Source organism: Acanthopagrus latus, chromosome 12, assembly GCF_904848185.1.
Source record: "Acanthopagrus latus isolate v.2019 chromosome 12, fAcaLat1.1, whole genome shotgun sequence".
NCBI classification, from domain to species: Eukaryota; Metazoa; Chordata; class Actinopteri; order Spariformes; family Sparidae; genus Acanthopagrus; species Acanthopagrus latus.
In genome coordinates this window covers 9,541,497-9,561,732 of record NC_051050.1, presented here as the reverse complement: position 1 = coordinate 9,561,732, position 20,236 = coordinate 9,541,497, and the positions used below count along the sequence as shown (strand labels likewise).

The 20,236-nt window shown below is 43.3% G+C and overlaps 1 protein-coding gene across 3 annotated transcripts in view; it reads left to right on the top strand.

Moving 5' to 3' along the window:
• The first annotated feature begins 2,020 nt into the window (after positions 1–2,020).
• Positions 2,021–20,236, top strand: part of LOC119030093 (ephrin type-A receptor 5) — a 71,795-nt gene continuing 53,579 nt past the window's right edge. The window contains exons 1-3 of one of the 3 annotated variants that reach the window (XM_037117455.1): positions 2,021–2,386; positions 9,084–9,148; positions 17,474–18,194. In XM_037117455.1, the coding sequence (XP_036973350.1) occupies positions 2,287–2,386; positions 9,084–9,148; positions 17,474–18,194 (886 nt within the window). In that variant the 5' untranslated portion in view covers positions 2,021–2,286. The remainder of the gene's footprint in view (positions 2,387–9,083; positions 9,149–17,473; positions 18,195–20,236) is intronic. The other 2 variants (XM_037117454.1, XM_037117453.1) reach the window with 2 other exon arrangements.

The window sequence follows — 20,236 nt, the reverse complement described above, 5'->3', positions numbered from 1 at the left end:
ATGTACGTCAGTAAGTTAGAAAAGGTTGACGTTTCAGAACCAGGATTGCAAGGTGGTTCACTGATACAAGTGAAAACATGATCGATGATTAATGAAAAATCATTAAATACCAATGGGAATTGTTGAAGGCATGACAACACAAAAATGCCTTTTAAAATAAATATGCAATGGGTCGTAATACACTCTGCAGAGTTTGCTGACCTGCCCCCCCAAAAAAGGGGGCTGTTACATAATCTCTCTAGGTCACCACTCTTGAATAGAAAGAGGATTATAGCACCGTCCCAGTGGTTAAGATTCATACCATACAGCCACACTGTCCAGTGTCTCAGTCCGGACAGGGACGTTTGCTGCATGTTTTAACCTTCTGTCTGTTCCCCCAGTCATAGTTTGAAAAGTGAGATATGATAAATTACGTTCATAATAAAACGTTGCCATTGTACGTGCCAGCCAACCACAGATCATCACTTCTGCAACACGAATTACATCATGTTTAGATGAGGATGTTCATGAGCAGTACAATCATGAATTTTTAGCTACTTTTAGGACATTTTTAGGACGTTTTAACTAGATCTTGAGCAAGGTGTTGTAAAAATCCACCACATTGAATCATAAAGAAGAGAGGGAGACAGGATGAAGAGCGTGGTGAGGAAATCACAGTAAGGCAAGACTACATCAGTCTCACACACACACACACACACACACACACACAGTATAAATAGATACAGTCATACAGCCTAAGGTTGTCTGGGAAGCCCACAACAAGCGGTGAAAAAGACACAGGGAGACACAAACGGCTGCCTGGCTGCTCCCTTTCTGTTCATACCTCGTTCCTTTATTGCTGGCAGGATGGTGCTGCACGGCCACAGCTGCTAAATGGCAAATAACAGCATTACATCCGCGATTATTTACATGGTTGCTGGGCCCATCTGTACTATACCCGTCTCCTTCTCTCTACAGTCTTTTCACCCCCTAATATGACATGGTATTGCCTCCTACAGGGGAATTGCTTTTGCATTCACAGCCGAGCAGTAAGCTCCTGGGATGGAGGTGACGCTCTGTCATGGAGGCATCATCATTTGAGTGATGTTCCAATTACAGATGAAATGTAAGACTCCAAAGTAAAACGAGCGGGGTCATGGTATGGTTAGGGGAAAAGTTTGCCCACGAATGAAAACTCAGTCATTATCCATTCACCACGGAAAGTCAGGTGAAGTTTCTTATTCCGCACAAAGACAAGCAAAACGGCAGTGTTCAGAGGTAGATGGGGACTTGTTTTAAAATAGTTTTGTAAAAATATAGAAAGGCTTCATATGGCTCATCCTGTGTATTCCAAGTTTCTAGAAAGCCCTGAAAAAAGACGTTTTGTACCCACTTCAGATGGGACACGCTAATACTTTCATCTTAGCAGCTACAGAGAAGATTTAAGCTTGAAAAAATCAGTCTGAGATCGATTTAGACTTGGAATATGTCGAACGTATGGTGCTGCATGGAGGCATCATATTTATTCATTTAAGTCCCCATCTACTTCAGATGTTTAGGAGAATGATGCAAAGATGCTTTGTCATGAAGCTCCAGAAATCTCTTATGGACCGCAACACCTCATCTGACTGTCCATCTGCACTGGGGCTGAGCATTCAACAATTTGAGTGAACCATTCCTTTAATTCTCATACCTAATCCGATTGGCAACACATTTACTGATCGTTAAATACCCATCCTGTGGCATTAAACAATAATCAAGAGTTAGATCGTCTCATGCATCCAGGGGGCGTGGTTATAAGGTAATTAAGTGATCTTTGAGTGGCTGGCCATATGGTGACGAGGTCTTTAAGTAACGAGCCTCGCTCGGTTCATCACCCGGTCGCTCGTGCTGACATGGGACGAGAGAGGGGGAAACCTTAATAGGCACCGTAAAGTAATGCAGTTACATCTGGAAGTGGTGACGGCTGAGGAGTAATCTGTTATCAGTTCGGGGAAGCGAGCCCCGCAGCGGTGGGGTTCACCTGTGGAGGGTCTGTGATTGGAGAGCCCGGCGCTTCACTCCGCCCCCCCCGTCGGCGCGCCGCCCGCCTCCCCCAAACCCGGAGCGCACTCAGCTCCTCAGTAGCTTCCTCCAGCCGCCGCATAGTATGAGCTCCCTTCTCTCCGAGCGGACGCGTAACGACGCAGATGGTTTCACCGCGGCATCCCGCTCTATGCTGACCCAAACTGCTGTTGTTTAGGAACGCTCTCTCTCCCCCTCCCTGGTACCCGCTTTTTGTTTTTTGGGTTTTTTTTTGGATGCGCCATGCAATCTCGCTGGTGGAGTTGTGGCGTTCGGCTGGTGGCATGGACGTGGGTTTGGAGTCTGGCATTGCTCGGAGCGTGGTGCATCCCCGCGAACGAAGGTAAATAAATAAATAAAAGCGCATGGAGACACTTTAGGGTCGGTGACACCGCCGCTCGGTGCTCGGCGGGGCTTTAATTGGCGCTGACAAGTGTGACCGGTTAAAGGTCCGTCTGGCAGCGCCGGTGCCCGTCGGCTCACTGCGCGGTTCCGACGCCTTTTTGCCCGGAAAAAAAGGAGGGTCGCCAACAAAAATTAATTTTGAGCTGCAGACGTTTATGACATCGGTGTCCATTAAATTACTGTGTGTTCCGAGACGGCAAAAGGTTGAAATAAAAGAGGACCTTTGAACGGAACACGCGTCTCTCTCCAGATAAGCAGTCCACCGACGACTTGGCAGCGCCGACAGACGCGCTGTGCGCTGCACAAATCACCGGAATGATCTTTAAACGATGTCCTGTGCAGCGTGCAGGGCGGTCATACAGATGAGTTCACACTGACCTCACAGCACTTTATGGTATTTAAGAATAAATGACAACATCAGCAAAAAAAAAAATCCATGTTTTTGTTATAGTGAGATTTAATTGATCTCACAGCTTTTTCATCCCTTAGAATAATGAGAATTTAACGACTATTGTAATTTTCCTCTTTATACCATTAGAAGGTTGCTGTGAGTTCAGCCCGGTCCACCATTCTGCCTTTAAAGATGCGGACTGAGTCCTGTTAACCTCTGAATCCTGTTAACCTGCCAGACAGCCGCTGACTTCAGAGGGGTATAGTCTCTGGCAGTGGTGTTGCTTATCTCGTCAGATATGAACTGTTTCTTTTGGCACCGCACACAGCTGGCGCAAAATCCTTCCATATGCATGCACTGGGGCGCAAACTGTTTAAACTAATCCATTCTCGTCTTAGCCGAAGTAATGTACCTGCGCCACCCTGCTATGTGCCCAGTAAGAACATTTACCCAGTGGCTTCGAAACAAGAAAAAAAGGAAAATAGTTGAAAAAAAAAGAATCAATCAAACGGCACGTCAGATATTGTTCCCACGCCATTGTCCGAACACTGAGCAGCATTTTTGGTAGCTGGAGATGAATGCCATTGTTTGCGGCTATTAGACGGCATTATCCGGGAAAGGGAGGACATTCGTCAACCTGCTTATTCTCCACATGGCAGATTTATTCGGTCGACGTTTAGAATCACAACAGTGCGACCATGGGACGCTCCTGGAGGGGTTTTTTGCGGGGCATCCTTGGCAACACATCGAATAGTTAAAGTTCACCTAGAACACATACGTTACCTCTTTGTGTCAGTGTCCTCTGGATTCAATTACAGCAGCGGGAGGGGTTGGACATTGTATTTGAGCTACATGAGATTAAGTATGTTTCATAGTGGTGCAAACTGGCGTACAAGTTCCACCAAAGTCCCTCGAAAAGAAGTGTTTCACTCAAAATCTGGCCAAACAGTCACTCATCCTGTTGATGCCAATGCCAAAATGCTTGACATTTTACTTACCGAGCTCACCGTTTGTCGTAACATTAAAGTCAGATTTCAGTTGTGCGATCTGTGAATCGATGGCAGTCTGGATCATAAGTTTGTGTTCTGTCTGCAGTGAATTAAGAGAGAGAGAGGGAGAGGAAGCGAGGGAAGTCCTCAAAAGCACATCCACATTTGTTTCCTTCGCCGTCCTCATTCATCAGACCTGTCAACTGTTTTGCTCTGCAGCAGCACATTGTTAAAAAAAAAAAACTCTTTTATTTGTGTTCTCTGTCAAATTTGACTGGAAAGAAAAAAAAACACAAAGTTCTGTTCGCAAAACCAGATCAGATGAAAGCTGTGAAACACCGAACCTCTTAAGAAGCCGGAGGCTGCCACTGAGCACGCGTTTTGCATTCATCTGCCACATATTTGCATTGCAATGGCTCCATCGTACATTGTGTGCGTAATTGGAGAGGAGAGTGAAGCTCATAATTAAAGTAACCGCTTTTCTCTCATTGGGCTAATTTATTGTAATTGAAAAACGTGAAATGAAACCATTGTTCAGCTCGCTTCGAGGAATCTTTGGGGACTTTGGCCACTTGCCCATCTCAGTTTTTGTCTCATCACGAGAGTAAAATCCTACCAGTCTACATGCTGTTTTTCAAAATAAAGTTCACCTTTCGTTTTGCATCTGAGTTTGTACTCCAACTTCCCTGGGAAAAACCTGAACAGAGAAGAGTGCCGATGCCTTCTAAATTATGTGAACATTTCTCAAACAGTGAGCGTAGTTCTCCTGCGGTGATCCCCCAACTGACGGAGGAACACTGCACACACTGCGCCACCTTGATTAATTTCCTCCCTTGAAGCCGATCCATTCTTATTTAAATTCCTTAATTTCTGAGAGCATCTTGACACACAGCCAGATGCCACACATCTGTTTTAAGAGATTGTTATTGTGCTCTATTAATGATAATGTCTGACTAATGAGGGTGATGAGAGCGTGCAGGCCTGCGCTTTGGGTAATTTAAAACCCACCACTTTGCTTTTTCGTTGGTCATGGTCAAACGAGGACGGAGGTATTAAAGGTGTGTGGGTGTGTGTGTGTGTGTGTGTGTGTGTCTGTGTGTGTGTGTGCGTGTGCGCGCGCATGTGTTGCAGGCCAATAAGCCTGAAGCCATCGAGGCCAACATCTAAATGCCACAATCAAACACTGCGAAGTACAGACGAGCTCAAAGAGGCAAATGTGTTGAGGAAATTACAAGTTTAACACTTAAACCACTGGTTTCAAAAGAAATGGTTTCAGAGAAGACTGTATTACATGGTCACCGAGGGTCAAGTCCGCACTAGCACTTGAGCCTCTCGGATCAACCATTCACTCGTCACGTCAGGAGGAATTGTATCAGCGCTCCCCGTGCTGGAAATCCACTTTTCTCCTCGACGTATTTGAAATGCTTAGAGTATCCTTGAAGTAATGTCACCGCGAACCTTTAAATCCCCCCCACCCACCCACCCGTTCGGCGGTGATGACTTTTAATAATAAGTTCTGTAGATCATTGTCACGGCTGAGCTCGAACTTGTTAGGTGGTTTGATCCTTGGAGAGCGCGCCGGAGAGTGAAAGAGGTAACGCATCCCTTGTGATCTAGTTCAGCATCACTTATCTCTTCTTTATGGCCTAATTAGTTGTCTAATCGCCTCCTAAGGACATCTTTTATTATTCTCGGCAGAGCGGTGGAGACAGTAAGACTAGATAGAGTTGTGTGTGTGTGTGTGTGTGTGTGTGTGTGATGGGAGGGGTTACTGAACCAGCTCTGTCTTCATGTTTGGTTCTGCTTACTCCACCTTTGTGCTGCGGATGTCTGCTCTTTTGTTGACACTGGTGCAGGGTTCATATTGCTGTTTTATAACGTGGCTTATCACGGGACATGTGACAAAGTACTGTACTCAACAGCTGGTTTAGAGTATGGATAGCATTCATGGGATTAATTGATGATTGATTCGAGCTCCTACGGGCAGTGATGGTGTTTGTTCTGCGTTAATGTTTCACCGGGACAGTTTTCCAGCTGGCAGCTCCAAACTGTAGCAAGAAGTAACACTTTGAAAATGCAAAAATTAAGTGCCCAGGAATCTTGCAGGGTGAACTAAGCGAGATATTCAAATTTTTACCAACCTGGCTCGTTTCGGATCCTTTTTCTTCTTTTCGATGGAGGAGAGAAGATGGAGCAACAGTTGGGCCGTGGAAAAAGACAGAGCCAGTCATTTGCATACACATTTAAATGCAGATTTTGTGGAGAAATAATAAGACACTTATGGGAAAATGTTTGCAAGTTAGGAAGAAAGCCATTAATTATAGGAGTGTGAATCTCTAGGTGCTCCACAATTCAATTTGATTCGAATTCGATTCGAGGGCCGCGATGCAATTACAAATGATTATATATGCTTCTTGGCGCAGTACTGGCAAACATGGCGTACTTGTAATGATCCATAATTAAAGTAAACAGATTGCTTAGTTCCGTTATGCTTGCTCAAGCTCAGCCGTGCCCACCAAAACTTAAGAAAAAGACAGCAACTTTGAACATAAACACGATGCGCGTGTTTGTGTCCGTCACATGTTACCATCTGGTTGGTTTAACAGTAAGGAACACTTGGCCCGGGCTTACAGAAGATCAGGAAGTCGAGAACTGGGTTTAAAGTATCCATTATTCAGCAAGGAGACATAGTCGTTCAAGAGAGAATAACAATGGATTGAAGATTTTTTTTTCCCCCTTAACTGTGAGCAGTTATAGGTAAAAATCAGCAGTGTTCATTTAAAAGAGACATTCGAGAGACACTGACGTATTTCAATACCAATACTGATACTGGAACCTTGACTATGCGAGCGGTTCCTGAACGGTAATTTTTCCCATACCAATCTCATGAAATCCGTTTTAACAAAAATTTGCGTTACACAAAAAAATACACATGGTGAGCCGTGGATATTGGTGTAACCCAGTATTTTTCCTGCATGCCCAGACAACATTAGATCACTACTAGGAAAAACAAGCATGTCACATTTTGGTATTAAATGAAAGGACATTTTTCAAAATTTGGTATCGAGCAAATGCCAAAAAATTAGGGAAGTTCAATACCCAGATGAGATCGAATACGTCGCTAAGAGTCACTATGGATGTAACTGATATTGCTTTGCTCCGATGTCTAGCTCTCATTCTGCTCCCATTTCATGGAGACGGAAACCTTGACAGCGGGTTATTCAGTTGGACTTTCTCTTTTATTGTTTGTGTACGCAGTGTGTCAGACACAGAACAAGCCATACGTTATCACAGATGCGATAAAGACGACTGAACTCCGGCCTGACAGAAGTTTAGTCGCCTTTTTTCTGAGCACATCAAGTCATGGCGAACTCGGATGATTCATAAAGCTGTTGCAAGACACCATATGTTCACAGATGTGATTTACCGTATTCGGCGCCTGTGAAGAAGGTGCTGATGATTTTCCTCACTTTTTCTCATATCATCCGGTAACTGAAACATAGACTTCAAGCTGGGATCCAAGTTGAGTCTGTGGGACTCGCACGTGGCATTTACGTTTGCAGTAAAAGTGTTTTAGTCTGAGATAGAGCCACAGAGCCCTCAGAGGAGAGCTTGCCGTCTGAACTCCGAGGACTAGAATTGGACCAGTGCTGCACAGGAGGAGATGGAAAACATGTTTCAAGGAGTGCACTGGTCAGGTAATTGCACTTGACAGCTTTCATTAAAAAAAGCTGGGAAAGGAGGATTCTAATGGATCACTGTGAGCGGAGAGCGCTGTCGGGGTTGAGCGGCAGTTTTTGGCCAACAACATTCACAAATGTGCAGCTCCACCAAAGCGGTGTAAATATATAATAGCCACTTAGCACAGCTCTCCAGGCCATGCCAAGTGTTATGTCAACTTTGACTCATGAAGTGACTCTTGGCATTTAAACTACTGTGCACAAAAATCCCTGCTATTCATCGAATACCAGTTTAGTGCACAAATGGAAATGGAGAAACGGAGAGCTCCTTATACTGTCAGCTCATAATAGAGACGCCAAGATTCAGGGAAGAAATGGAATAGAAATTATGTTGCAGTACCTGTCATGATATCCAGGCTGAGGAACAGATCAGGGTGAATATATGTCTTTACAGACTGAAAGTCATTTTTTAAGCTGCTACCAGTCGGCCTTTCCACAAAAACTTCCCCACTCCTTGGCAGCCACAGATTTCACCATAGGATGCTGCAGTTTGGCATGGAGGTCAAGTGTGTGCGTGAAGGTGTGCGCTTGTGTGCATGCCAACTGGCTAGGCCTATCACAGGAAGGACCCTAACTTTTAAGTGGATACACAGTCTTGCACAGGATTTTGTGTAAATGTTGGTCAGAAGCCCAAGGACAGCTGATTAACTGCTCATTCAAAGAGGTTAAAAAGGGGGTGTGGCAGTGGGAGGTCTATAACAAGAAGGTGCGCACCTCTTAAATGGATTTATGTGACATGACCAAACTTTGCACAAAGGCATTCAGATGCAATTTTGCCTTTCATAAGTCATGAACCATTTGTCATAAACACTTAGGATGGCGAGATACTTGCTTGGTAACTGTATGTTCGTTATTGAATCTTGCGGACGTGGCGTTCATTTCTGAGGACACGCACAACCGATGCGCCACATGATGCGGCAACCATCATGCACATGTGAACATGAAGCTTCATCTCTTGTCTTGCGGGAGGCATTGGACAAAGCAGAGTTCCGTTTTCATTGCTCCATCTATTGTTTCATCAGTTCATTTCTCCACAAAAATCTCTTTGTTTGTTGTTCCACAAATCTGCGTCAACCAACAGCAACCGCAACTTTCTGTCTTTGAGACTTTGTGTCTGTGTGCTTGTGTGCATGTGTTAAAGCCTGAGTGTTTGGATGCCTGCACGTCCCGGGTTGCAGCTATTGTGAATTGGTGCTCATCAGTGTTCCATTTGTGATTAAGAAAGTCTCAAAACTCACATTCGAGTCAGTCTGCTCAGCAATCAGCCTTCGTTATACACCTGGAGCAACTTGACCTTCATTAGCTGAATACCCGTGATGACTGTAAATGGTTTTATCTTAATCAAAGTAGTAAATGAAAAAATCTTGACCATTGTTCCTAAATGGAAACTGCACGATGAGAATGTCAGAGGCTGGGTTACCGAACAAGGAAGTCAGAATTGTAGTTTTAGGATTGTTTTGATTGGTTGTTCGTCTGTGCTTAAAACTATGTCTGTGTCTTTGATCCTTTCAACAGTGAACCTGCTGGATTCTCGCTCTGTGATGGGAGACCTTGGATGGGTGGCCTATCCGAAGAATGGGGTGAGTATTTCGAAGATGTTTCAAGATGATAGTTGTTGCTATGTTTTTGTAGACATAAGCCTCAAATTTGACGAATACTTTCAAAGCTGCTGCAATGATACCTGAAGTTGTCAGTAACAGTATCATTGTCCACTGATGGTTGTTTATAAAGAGGCTCATGGTTTCCTAAAATGAGCAGAGGTCTTTAGATTAGTTTAGTTAATACACCTTAACACTAAAACACATCAAGGCAAAATACAAAATTAAGCATTTCTTCCATCTAAAACAAATAATCGGCCATTATACGCACAATACTGCTACTTTACCTCGTGAGCTCACTTACTGTGTGTAAAGAAGACACCTGTGACATATTTTTTCCCCTGAAGTACAGACTCTTCATTTGTTTAATCAAGGTTAAAGGTCTTTTAATTTCCAAGAACTCTCAGATCATTATCCGGGTAAATTGAATTCATGAATAAGATATTGAAAGTCACCACGGAATATATCAAGCCAGGAATTGAGTTTCCATTTGCGAGTATTCCCAGTCTAATTAGAGGATGACTTAGTAGAGTTGGAAAATGGTTATTTCATGGTTTCACATAGTGTATTTTATTTTATTATTTTAGTATTCTGGAGTTTTAACACCAGCTCGACTCATGAGACAGTAGTTCACAGCCGAGTCTGCCACCTTTCTGTGGGAAAAAAAAAAAAATCAAATTCCCCATCCTTGTGGGGGTAGATAGTGCTGAACAGGAATTCATTTGTGCATCCATTTGATCCACATGGAAAATCTCTCATATACTCACAACTCCTGTTGGCAAATATGCAGCTATACACGCCAGACCGATAGTGCTGACCATGGCGCTTCCTCAGCTCCGGGATATTCAAATCACGGCCCACTCTGTGGCTGTATGTAGATGGGAGAGATAGTGCTGACAAAAGCAGCCGTATGCGCAATCATATTAATGAAGATGTGATTATGGTGTTTGGTTTCCACAATGCCACTGCATAAATAAGTGCATTCAGAGTAGGCGGAGGGAGAGGAAACAAAAGACGTGATAAGACGATGTAAGGATCTCATTATGGAATACTTAATTATTAGCTGACATGTCTTTATTTAAAAAAAAAATGCCTTTTTTTCTATAATAACTTGTTGTCTGACACTGAAATGACAAATATGTCTGACAAAATAATAATATGAAAAAGCGCACAACCTGTTTGGCAGTTTTAAATAACAGACATTATTGTTATCGGCTATTATATTTCATATAATGCTCTGTATTTATACGAATGAACCCAGTCGGCAGCATTGTTTTCCATGGACGCAAACACATATTCACTCTTGGCAGCCGGTTTCTTTTGCTAAATAAGATGTTAAGGAGGCGCAGAAGTTTTTCTTTTTTGTCTCATGTTCCAGATGGTTTGTTTCATCCCTCATTTTCTCCTCCTCCACCCCCCTCTGTCCCCATCGTCGTCTCTCCTCTCATTCTTCACTTCTTTTTTTGGCTCAGCTCTCCTCCCTGTCCCTCCCATCCCTCCCTGGTCCCTGAATGTTCATTTTGCTCCTCATCCCCATTTTCTTTTTTTATTCTTGTCATCTGCTTGTCTTTGTTATCACGCCACCTTCTCTCTGTTGCTGCTCTTCTCTTCCAAAAGCTTTGGTGTGCCTTGAAAGTTCTTGAAACATATATTTGGGCAAAAAAAAGAAAAAAATGAGTTGGAGTAGAATAGGTGTTTGAAATTTGACGGATGACCTTGAAGTTTTGACAGCGTTTCGACGAACAGCACGACACTGACACAGTTGCCTGAAAGTGAAGACTTTTGATTGTAAAACATGAATATTTTGGTTTTAGAGCTTAAGTTGTCACTGGGAACCCTCTCGTCATATGTGATGAGCTCCTTGAACTTTCAGAGTTCAGAGTTGAGCCTCCTCTTCTCTTTATACAGAAGCAGGATATATACTGAAAGTGCCATTTAAAAGAAAAAACACATTTGAAGTCTCTCTCAAAGATATTATGGCTAGCGGGAGGCCTCCTAGCAGGTTAATCTGTAGAGGTGGAGAGAATTGAAGAGAGACCGAGAGCTGCAAGATGGTCAGAGGGCAACAACCTGAGATGGACAAAGATGTGTGTGTGGGAGAAGTGGGACCTCAAGAATACAAGTCATATTGGAAACAAGTATTGGAAGGAAGTCACTGATAAATCAGGGAAACCGAAACCAAATTGCATATCTCCAATGCAACGCTTTCTCCTTCCCACGTCCCGTTGCGGTTTGATTTCGGCATCAGACGAGATGAAGTTGATGAGGCTTTATGATGGAGAATGTGGAGAAATGGTTGTTGTCAGATTTTAGTGCAATTAATTAGCATTTGTGTAGAGATGTAATGTTGGACATTATTCGTAAGTTGTGTTTCGGATACAGAAAACATTATCATCATTAGCATCATTAGGAAGAAAACAGTCACCAAAGTTCATGAAAGGTTGCTTGAAGCTCTACATTTGAGCTGTAGTTGGAAGACACTTCATATTGCTGGTATTTCAAAAAAGTCATGATTTGGAATTCCATTCGGTTAATGAATGTTTGCTTCCCAAGCATTAATATTAATGTAGTGTTTGACCAAAAGGGGGACAAAAAGTGAAGTTGAAGCTGAGGAGAAAATGGAGGAATTTTGGTTTCTTTCCACTCTCTGTCATGTAATACCTCCGTAATTTCCTGTTCCTATTACATTGGAGGAGTGTTTGTCCGTAGATTGGGTACGCTGCCGATCACGTGCCATTTGGTGGGTGCTCTCATCTGCTGCATCTTTAAGCATCGTGGTGGGACAAGACTAAATCAAAGAAATTCAGGATGGAAAGTGCCACTAATGGGAGGGAAATATTTTACTTTTATTTTACTCCTTATCTAAACACTAATAGGCAATATCCACTGGGCCTGACTCTCCAAGTTGACCTCAAAAGATCTGACGGTGACAAAAACAGACTGATGAAACCTGTTGTTTCACATTACGTCACACCGCTTCTACTCATAAATATTTGATCAGAGGAAAGCACAAAGACAGTAGCCAATGACTTGCTGACAGCTGACACGCACCACGCTCTTAGCCGGCGAGAGAGGTAAAAGTCCTTTGAAAAACCTTCAGACTTAGCATTGCAGAACAAGCCGAACTAGCCCAGCATTATCCCAGCACTCTTTTAAAATGGACTTGATCTGTGCTCAAAGCAAGAACTGAGAATACGTCGGACCAAAAGTTGCAATAGGACGATGAAGTTTACTTTTGCCACTCCTGTTTGTGCTGTTCTTCAGGGCTGAAACATTTGAAGGGAAAATCTCATTGCAATTAGGGCTACATTTATGATCACGTTTACTATTAATGAATCTGTTAAATATTTTATTTAATCATCCATAAATGATTTGGTCTATAAAACAAAGAATAGAAGGAGAATAGCTCTATTTGCAAAACTGCATTAAACAGCAGTAATACCTAAGATGGCTGCCGACCCTTTGACCTATGAGTGACACCTCATTTGACCAGATATGAGTTTATATGCCCGCCATGTGGCCTACAACAGCTAACATGTAATTTCATAGACAGGAGACTCACTCCCTTCTTCCATTTCCTTTTTCCTGAGCCAGAACAAGATGTCACTAAAAATAAGGCGAAGTCACACGAAAGCACTATGTCTGCTTATTCAGCATGCTCAATTTAGCAGAGATGCGGGCAGGGTAGCATCAAAGGTACTGAACACGCTGCAAAACTCTGGCCAATGATCACTCAGAGATGGCCCCAGTGATGCCTGATAGTTGGCTTGATGTGTCGGGGGCCCAACGGAGCTGCTGTGTGAACAGCTGAGGGAGTGTTTGCCCAGAGCAGAGCCTCTTTTTTTTTCCCGAAAGCACATTATAGTACCGTGAAGAACGGACAGAAGAGAGCGGAGAGCGCTAAGGCAAAGGAGGAAATTATCGAGGAAAGGTTGACGGGAGGTAGGCTAGGAGGAGGGAAGCAGGAATTGGGGACAAGGAGGAAGTCAGGAAGTCAGACGCTGAGCTAGAGAAAGGGGGGGAAGCAGTCGATCAGTGTTTCTGGGTTAGACTTGAGATTGGATAATTAAAGGAAGAATAGAGGACACATAGAGGGAAAATGATGATGGACATGAGTGAAATGAAAAGGCAAAGGAGTGAGGAACAAGAAGAGGGTGTTGGAGAGAATCAGGGGGGCGAGGGGAGCTGGGGGAGGGGGTGTTCTTGTATGTTAAGGAATGAAAGGGACAGTTCTATTACGGTGTCGTGAGGGTCAGCGGTAATGGCTTGTAATAATAAGTTGGGGACAGCTTTATAGACTTAGAGCCAGGAGGGCACTCAGCACAGCCACGTGGGGTCTCCTGACGGATGTGACACACTGACACAGACACACACCACGAAAACAAACACACACACTAATGGGGAGCCTGTGGGGACAGTTCAGTGTCGGGAGCAAGGGCAGGACATAGGGAAGAGACCGCGTAGAGGTGAAAGAGAGGTTAAGGCTGCATGAGAAGGTCTGAAATTAAGAATGTGTGGTTATTCGGACTATTTATTATTATTTGGATCCGGCCCTGTCAGTGTCTTGGCTTTTATTACGTCCACATTAGAAGCATCAGTTCACCATGGATGCACAAAACGATTCTTTATACGGTGGCAGAATATTAACTAACGTTAATAAAGCCTCAATAAATTCCCTTTTCTGTAATTTGGAACTCTGTCTTGAAGTCATTATAGCTAGCAGGAGGCCAGAGTACATTTTTGCCTGGAGGACCCCTCGCCGGTTATTCTAGCAACATGGAGAGCGAGTGGACAGATGGAGAGCTGCAGGACAGTAACAACCTGAAATGGACAAAGAAGTGTGAGAGAGAACTTGTGGCCTCAAGAATACAAGTTCTCTTTGGCAGCCAGGAAGGTGCCTTATGATAGGGCAATAAATAGAGATAAGACGAGGGAGACGCCATTATAAATGTTCATGGTTCACGGCGTCCGACTATTACACAACAGTATACTAGAGGGCCAAACATATCATCCCCTGTGTGAGCATTTTTTTTTTTTTTTTTTCTTTTTACAGTTTTGGAGGAAGACGGCATGCAATTTCCAATATATGTTCCCCCAAGGGCTCAGAGCGGAAGGGAAAATAATCTTATCTCAAATCTTTGCTCACTACCTGGGGTTTGCATGAACTACAGGTTAGGAACTTCTTTTCACAATAAAAAAATGTGAAATTGTCACTTACCAGCATAGTCTGAAAAAAAGAATCCATGTTGTGCATACCTAAATATCACCTGCATTGTCCCCAAATAATGTTAAAAAATGTTAGGGGGTCAAGGGCTGAAAGATTGGCTTCAGAATCTTCTGTTGCCTCCCTGGTATGATTTGGGCAAATTAAATTGTATTTTATGTTTTTTGTTCATGTCAATAATGTCCCTCCTTTTTAGAAATACCACAGGGGGTGAGTGGAAAACGCGTATTTTTCTTGGAATTTGACCCTTTAAGAAGAGGTTGTGTGAATTGCACTAAAGTGATGTGGCTTCACTGAGTATCACATCTTTAAAACAAATGGTTGGTTACTTTCTTTACAGACTCATTTGGAGACAAAGAGCTTTTAAAATGACCATTAAAACAGTTGTCAGGTACCCTATTAGTGAATGCTTTTGTGTCTACGGTGCCTCACATTAGCATGGGTGGTCCTGACCCCGTAGTGTTAGTATGTTGCTCCTTGTGCGTAGCCTTGTGTTTGACCCCGGAGGCCCTAAACCACCTGAATACCATGTACAGTACACTAGTCTATAAAGATTCCATGAAATAGGAACATGAAACCCCTTTTCTCAATATACAATAGCCTATAATAGCCTTATTTTTTTTTAAATATAATTAAATCTAATATAATTAAGCCCCACTAACTTGTGCAAAGTGCTTGTTTCAGTGCTAATTTCAGATAGCAATTATTTGCAAATGTTAAATCATTGTTTGATGTCTTAAGCAAGTGACACATCCCATTTACAATTAGCAATCAGACGCTGTTAATAAGGTAGAGCTTGCAGAGTGGGAGGACGTCCAGTGGCAACAATGGCAATCAAGATTTATGTACACAAACACTGACTCCATTTGGAACCAGGCAAAAATAGTGAGGGTCGTGTGTTAAACCTCCTGCTGAGCTACCAATAATGATTTGTGTGTGTGTGAGCATGTGTGTTAAGCTGTGTAAAGCTCAGAACAGGCTGGTGGATCTGTGTGATCTAACCAGTAAGAGGCTTAATGTCTGCACTGGGACCGACTGGGCTGGAGTCTGCTGGGAGTCATCGGGACTCAGTCACACAAGCGCACACAGATCTGTCTGTGCATCTACAGTGTACTTGTGACGACCCTCGTTAGCATAATGCGTTTAGTGTAACCCTAACCTCAAAGTGATAATCTCGAAGAATATGTAATATCTCGAAAATAAATCTGTCAAGCCACCATCAATCTTTGAATGCGGTGAAGCAATGGTGATTGAACCCTTGGCTCACTTATTTTCTGTATTTGCAGTATCACAAACAGATACTCTCAAGTTAGCTGCACAGCTAACCTAGCTAACAAGCTAACAGTAGCTAAGGTCATGAACAGAATACAGTTAGCAGCAGTCAGAGCTACCCCGGTGATGCGCTGCTCCTATTTGTTTGGAGTTCATCTGCGTCCAGTTCTTACATATCGTACCTTCTAGCTGCTAATGCAAACTGACTATTTCCTACTGCTGCAGCTTCACATTAAAAGCATTTGGCTAGTGAAACATGAGTTGGTTTTCATTATGAAGTAGTCAGAGGAAATGTGCTCGTCAGTGATCTTACCACCCGTTCATCGAAAATTTGTCAACCAATACAAACAGCCATAGTCTGCATTTGTTGCAGCGCATCAGTTTGACAGACGCAGTAAGTTGTTATATGAAGACTGCACACCTCCAACTTCTCAGTGAAGTAATCAACTCCTTTCACTGTGCCCTGCTGTTTGCAGAATCGAATCAGTCACAGAATGATTGAAAGAGACCAATTATTTCCAGACTTCTTTATTGAAATGACAGTAGTTTTGGTTTGTCGCCCCTGAATATTGTTACATATGGTATTCAATTATTTCTATAACTATGACGAATTAAGGTTTGGGAGAAAGAAACCTCCTCAACTTCGTTCATTCACAAAAGGTTCCGAAACTGAATGATGATAACCAGAAAACAAAAGGGGCCAACCAAAGGAGCAGGGAGGAATGGGGAGAGAAAAAGACAGATGGAGAACAAGACAGAGCAATGAGAGAGAAAAGACAAAGACAGAAGGCTGTATACAACGGCTACAGCAAGGATTGATTAATATGGGCTATTAAGCTATAACACCAGATCATAGTCTGGTCCCTCTGGCCATATTAGGGTGACATGATGAAGCGCCCGTATTAGCCATGGGAGAGTGCTAGTGATGCAGATAATAGCCACGTCCCAGGAGACCTGCAGAGGGAATTAATGCTGCTGCCTCACACACACACACACACACACACACACACACACACACACACACACACACACACACACACACACACACACACACACACACACACTTACAGGCGTGGATGCAGACGCTCACACACACGAGCTGGAACACTGACAGAATCATTTACATTTATGCGCACACACATAGGGTATAGCTACACTATATGCACAGATAACGCACCTTTTAAGTTAATTCTTTTTTTTCCGCTGACACCGACTCCACCCCTCATTCAGGGTAAGTGCATATATACCCTATAACGTTGCCTCATTCTCTCCTGTCTGTTGCAATAGGATGAAATGAGGTGGAAGGGATGAGGATTATTCCACTATCTATACCTAGCCACACACACAAGCATGCACACGCACACACTTTCCTCGCCACCATTAAGCCTTTTAAAAAGGCATTGCTGTAGCTTATTCTTAATACATTTCATTGGATATCAATTCTCTGCAGATGTGGGTATTATTTGAGATTTTCTGACACTTCCACAGATATCATAGTTTTGGCACTGATACCAACACTGGACTGTTCCAGTACTTAGACTGAGAACTACTCTAAGAACGATTTTTTTTCTGCAAAGCCCTTGAGCAAAAGGAGCCAACTTTTTCAATTGTTAAATCATGTCTAAGCACGACAAGATGTTTGCCTTAATAAATGAGTCTGATATTGCCAAAACGCTCTCTGCTAATGACACATTTTGTTCATCGCTGGTAAATAAATAAATTCATTCAAGGAGTCTTCGATTTTGAGGTACTCACAATCCACTTGAGTATTGTGCTCCTCTCCATTAATCTCCCTCTTCTCTGTGCGGCAGTGGGAGGAGATCGGGGAAGTAGACGAGGACTACGCTCCCATCCACACCTACCAAGTGTGCCGGGTCATGGAGCAGAACCAGAACAACTGGCTCCACACCAACTGGATCCTGACCGAGGGCGCCCAGCGGGTCTTCATCGAGCTCAAGTTCACACTGAGAGACTGCAACAGCCTGCCTGGGGGGGTCGGAACCTGCAAGGAGACGTTTAACATGTATTACTATGAAACGAACGGAGATGAGGATGAAATGGAGGAAGGAGAGATGAGAGACGGAACGGGGATCACGGAGGAGGAGGACAGGGCGATGAAGGAGAGCAGGTACATCAAAATTGACACGATCGCAGCTGATGAGAGCTTCACCGAGCTGGACCTGGGGGACCGCGTGATGAAGCTCAACACTGAAGTCCGCGACCTTGGTCCCTTAACCCACAAGGGCTTCTACCTGGCTTTCCAGGATTTGGGGGCCTGCATTGCGCTCGTGTCAGTGCGTGTTTTCTACAAGCGCTGCCCGTTTCTGGTGAAGAGTTTAGCCGAGTTCCAGGACACGATCCCCGGCTCGGAGGCCTCCCAGCTGGTGGAGGTGGTGGGCCGCTGCGTCAACAACTCCCTGCCCCTGTACGAGCCTCCCAGGATGCATTGTAGCACAGAGGGAGAGTGGCTGGTGCCTATCGGGAAGTGTGTGTGCCAGACGGGATTTGAGGAAATCAACGGATCATGCCAAGGTAAGAGGGCAAAATATGTATGTATGCACATACGGGCAAAAAACTATTTCTTGATTCATTGAAGGTACATTATTTACAAATTGGAGTCCTGTTGAATATACACTCAAAGCACCAGGGGAACAACATAACTGCTAACTGCTGCTACCGCTAGCTAGTTAGCTTAGTTAGCTGTGCAGCTAGCAATCCAGCCTTGGAGCTTTGAGCACCAGGGGAGTGTATGTGTTTAGCATAGGACCTTTGGACCAGAACAGTATGGGGAAAAAAGTCAGTCAGCCCCAAATTACATTAGTAAATGTGTTCTTACGTTCACAACCCATATTCAGCCATAGATGGGTAAAGAGACGAGAAAAAATACAAATGTGAGAAGCTGGAATCCAAGATTTTTTTTTTCTTTAAATAATGATTCAAACCAATGAATCAATTGTCAAATGAATTTAGAGGGTGACAGCAAATCCACTGTGCAATAAATCGTGCAGCTCTATACTTATTTATCCAAGCGAAAGCCTAAAGAACTTGAACGTGAGAATTCTGTGCTCTACACTGTCCGGTGTTCTCAGTCTTTTTAGGTTTCTGAGTGCACATGCGTGTGTGCTCTCCGCAGTTGCATCCTCACCCCGTTTGTTTATTTTTATATCCGTGCACATGTTTGTTTTTAGTATTGTGTGCCTGAGTGTGCGCATGGATCTGTTTATTCTTTCACTAAGAGGGTTTCATACTGTGCGGGTGTGTTTTTCCCGAGCTTAGTGGAGGGTATTCCCCGGAGCCCCGCAGCACTTTGCTGCTCTCATGCAGCCACTGCTCCGCTCTGACTCAAGCCCAAACATTGCCATCGCCGACCTTAACTGCCATTTCCACGGGCACGCGGGGCCTCTCTATTTTTCTCTCCTTCACTCCTCTCCAATCTTCTTCTGCGCTGTCTTTAAATTACTCAATTTTCAGACTTGCACACTATACTCTACTTGAGCTGCACTGAGTGGCATGGCGAAATTTCAGCGAAAATTCCAGAGAAGAGTTATTATAGCGGCGTGGAGCCGGGTGATACAGAGACTTGAAATGTCTGATTATTTGGCGTCTCTAGAGTTTTTTTTCATTTTTTTCCACACAACGCCCGGCTGATCAAGTGTCAGTCTCAAGCGATGAACTGAAGCAGCTCTCACATGCTTATATCAACTTATGCAAAGTTTGTGTGATTGTGTACATCGGATGCTGGCTTGCATAGAATAGAAGGGTATCTGTTTGGTGTGCATGGCAGAAGTGGTTTTGGGCACATCATGCATCTGGTTTTCCATTGAATCGATCACACCGTGCCTCTGGAAGATCCAACAAAGCGCCATGTCCAACTCTCTTAGCTGTGATCAGTTCATTATCATCAAATGTTAGAAGGTAGAAGCTATGTGACAAAATGTGTGCCATTTCTAGCTTAACTTGGTCAGACATGCAGTCTGTGTGGAGAGATCATTAGGAAGTAGCTGTCAGTATGCCACTGGCCTGCCTGGAGTTGTGCTGCCACAGACTGTACAGTCACATAAAAAAAAAAATTAAAAAAAAACGCCAAAAGAGATCATTCTGGTGTTCAGCACTAAAACATGGGAGCTCGTTCTGTAATGTGTATATCTGAGCCACGTAGCAGCTTGTAGTCATGAGTATTCAAAAACAGATTCATTTGTGCAATTTAGGAAAGAGCCCTTCTGCACGAATACTGCAGGAATCAAAATGTATGAACTTCAGAATTACACAGATTCAGAATTGCACTATGTTTATAGTAGTTTTATTCAAAAAAAATGATGCAGTCTTACAATATTTACATGTACATTTTCTTCTGTACAGTGTTGAATTCTGCCACAGTGTACTAAAACTTGATATAAACTTATATATACATTTTTTTTAATGTCTGTCTGGAGATTTCTTTGAATTATAAGAAAGCATATGTTCAACTAAAAACACCCCTCTGTTTTCATTCCACTAAGGGTCAGTCTAACTGATATTAATAATTGGAACTCTGTAATACAGTAAACTGTGATATTTTCATAATTGCTTGAAAA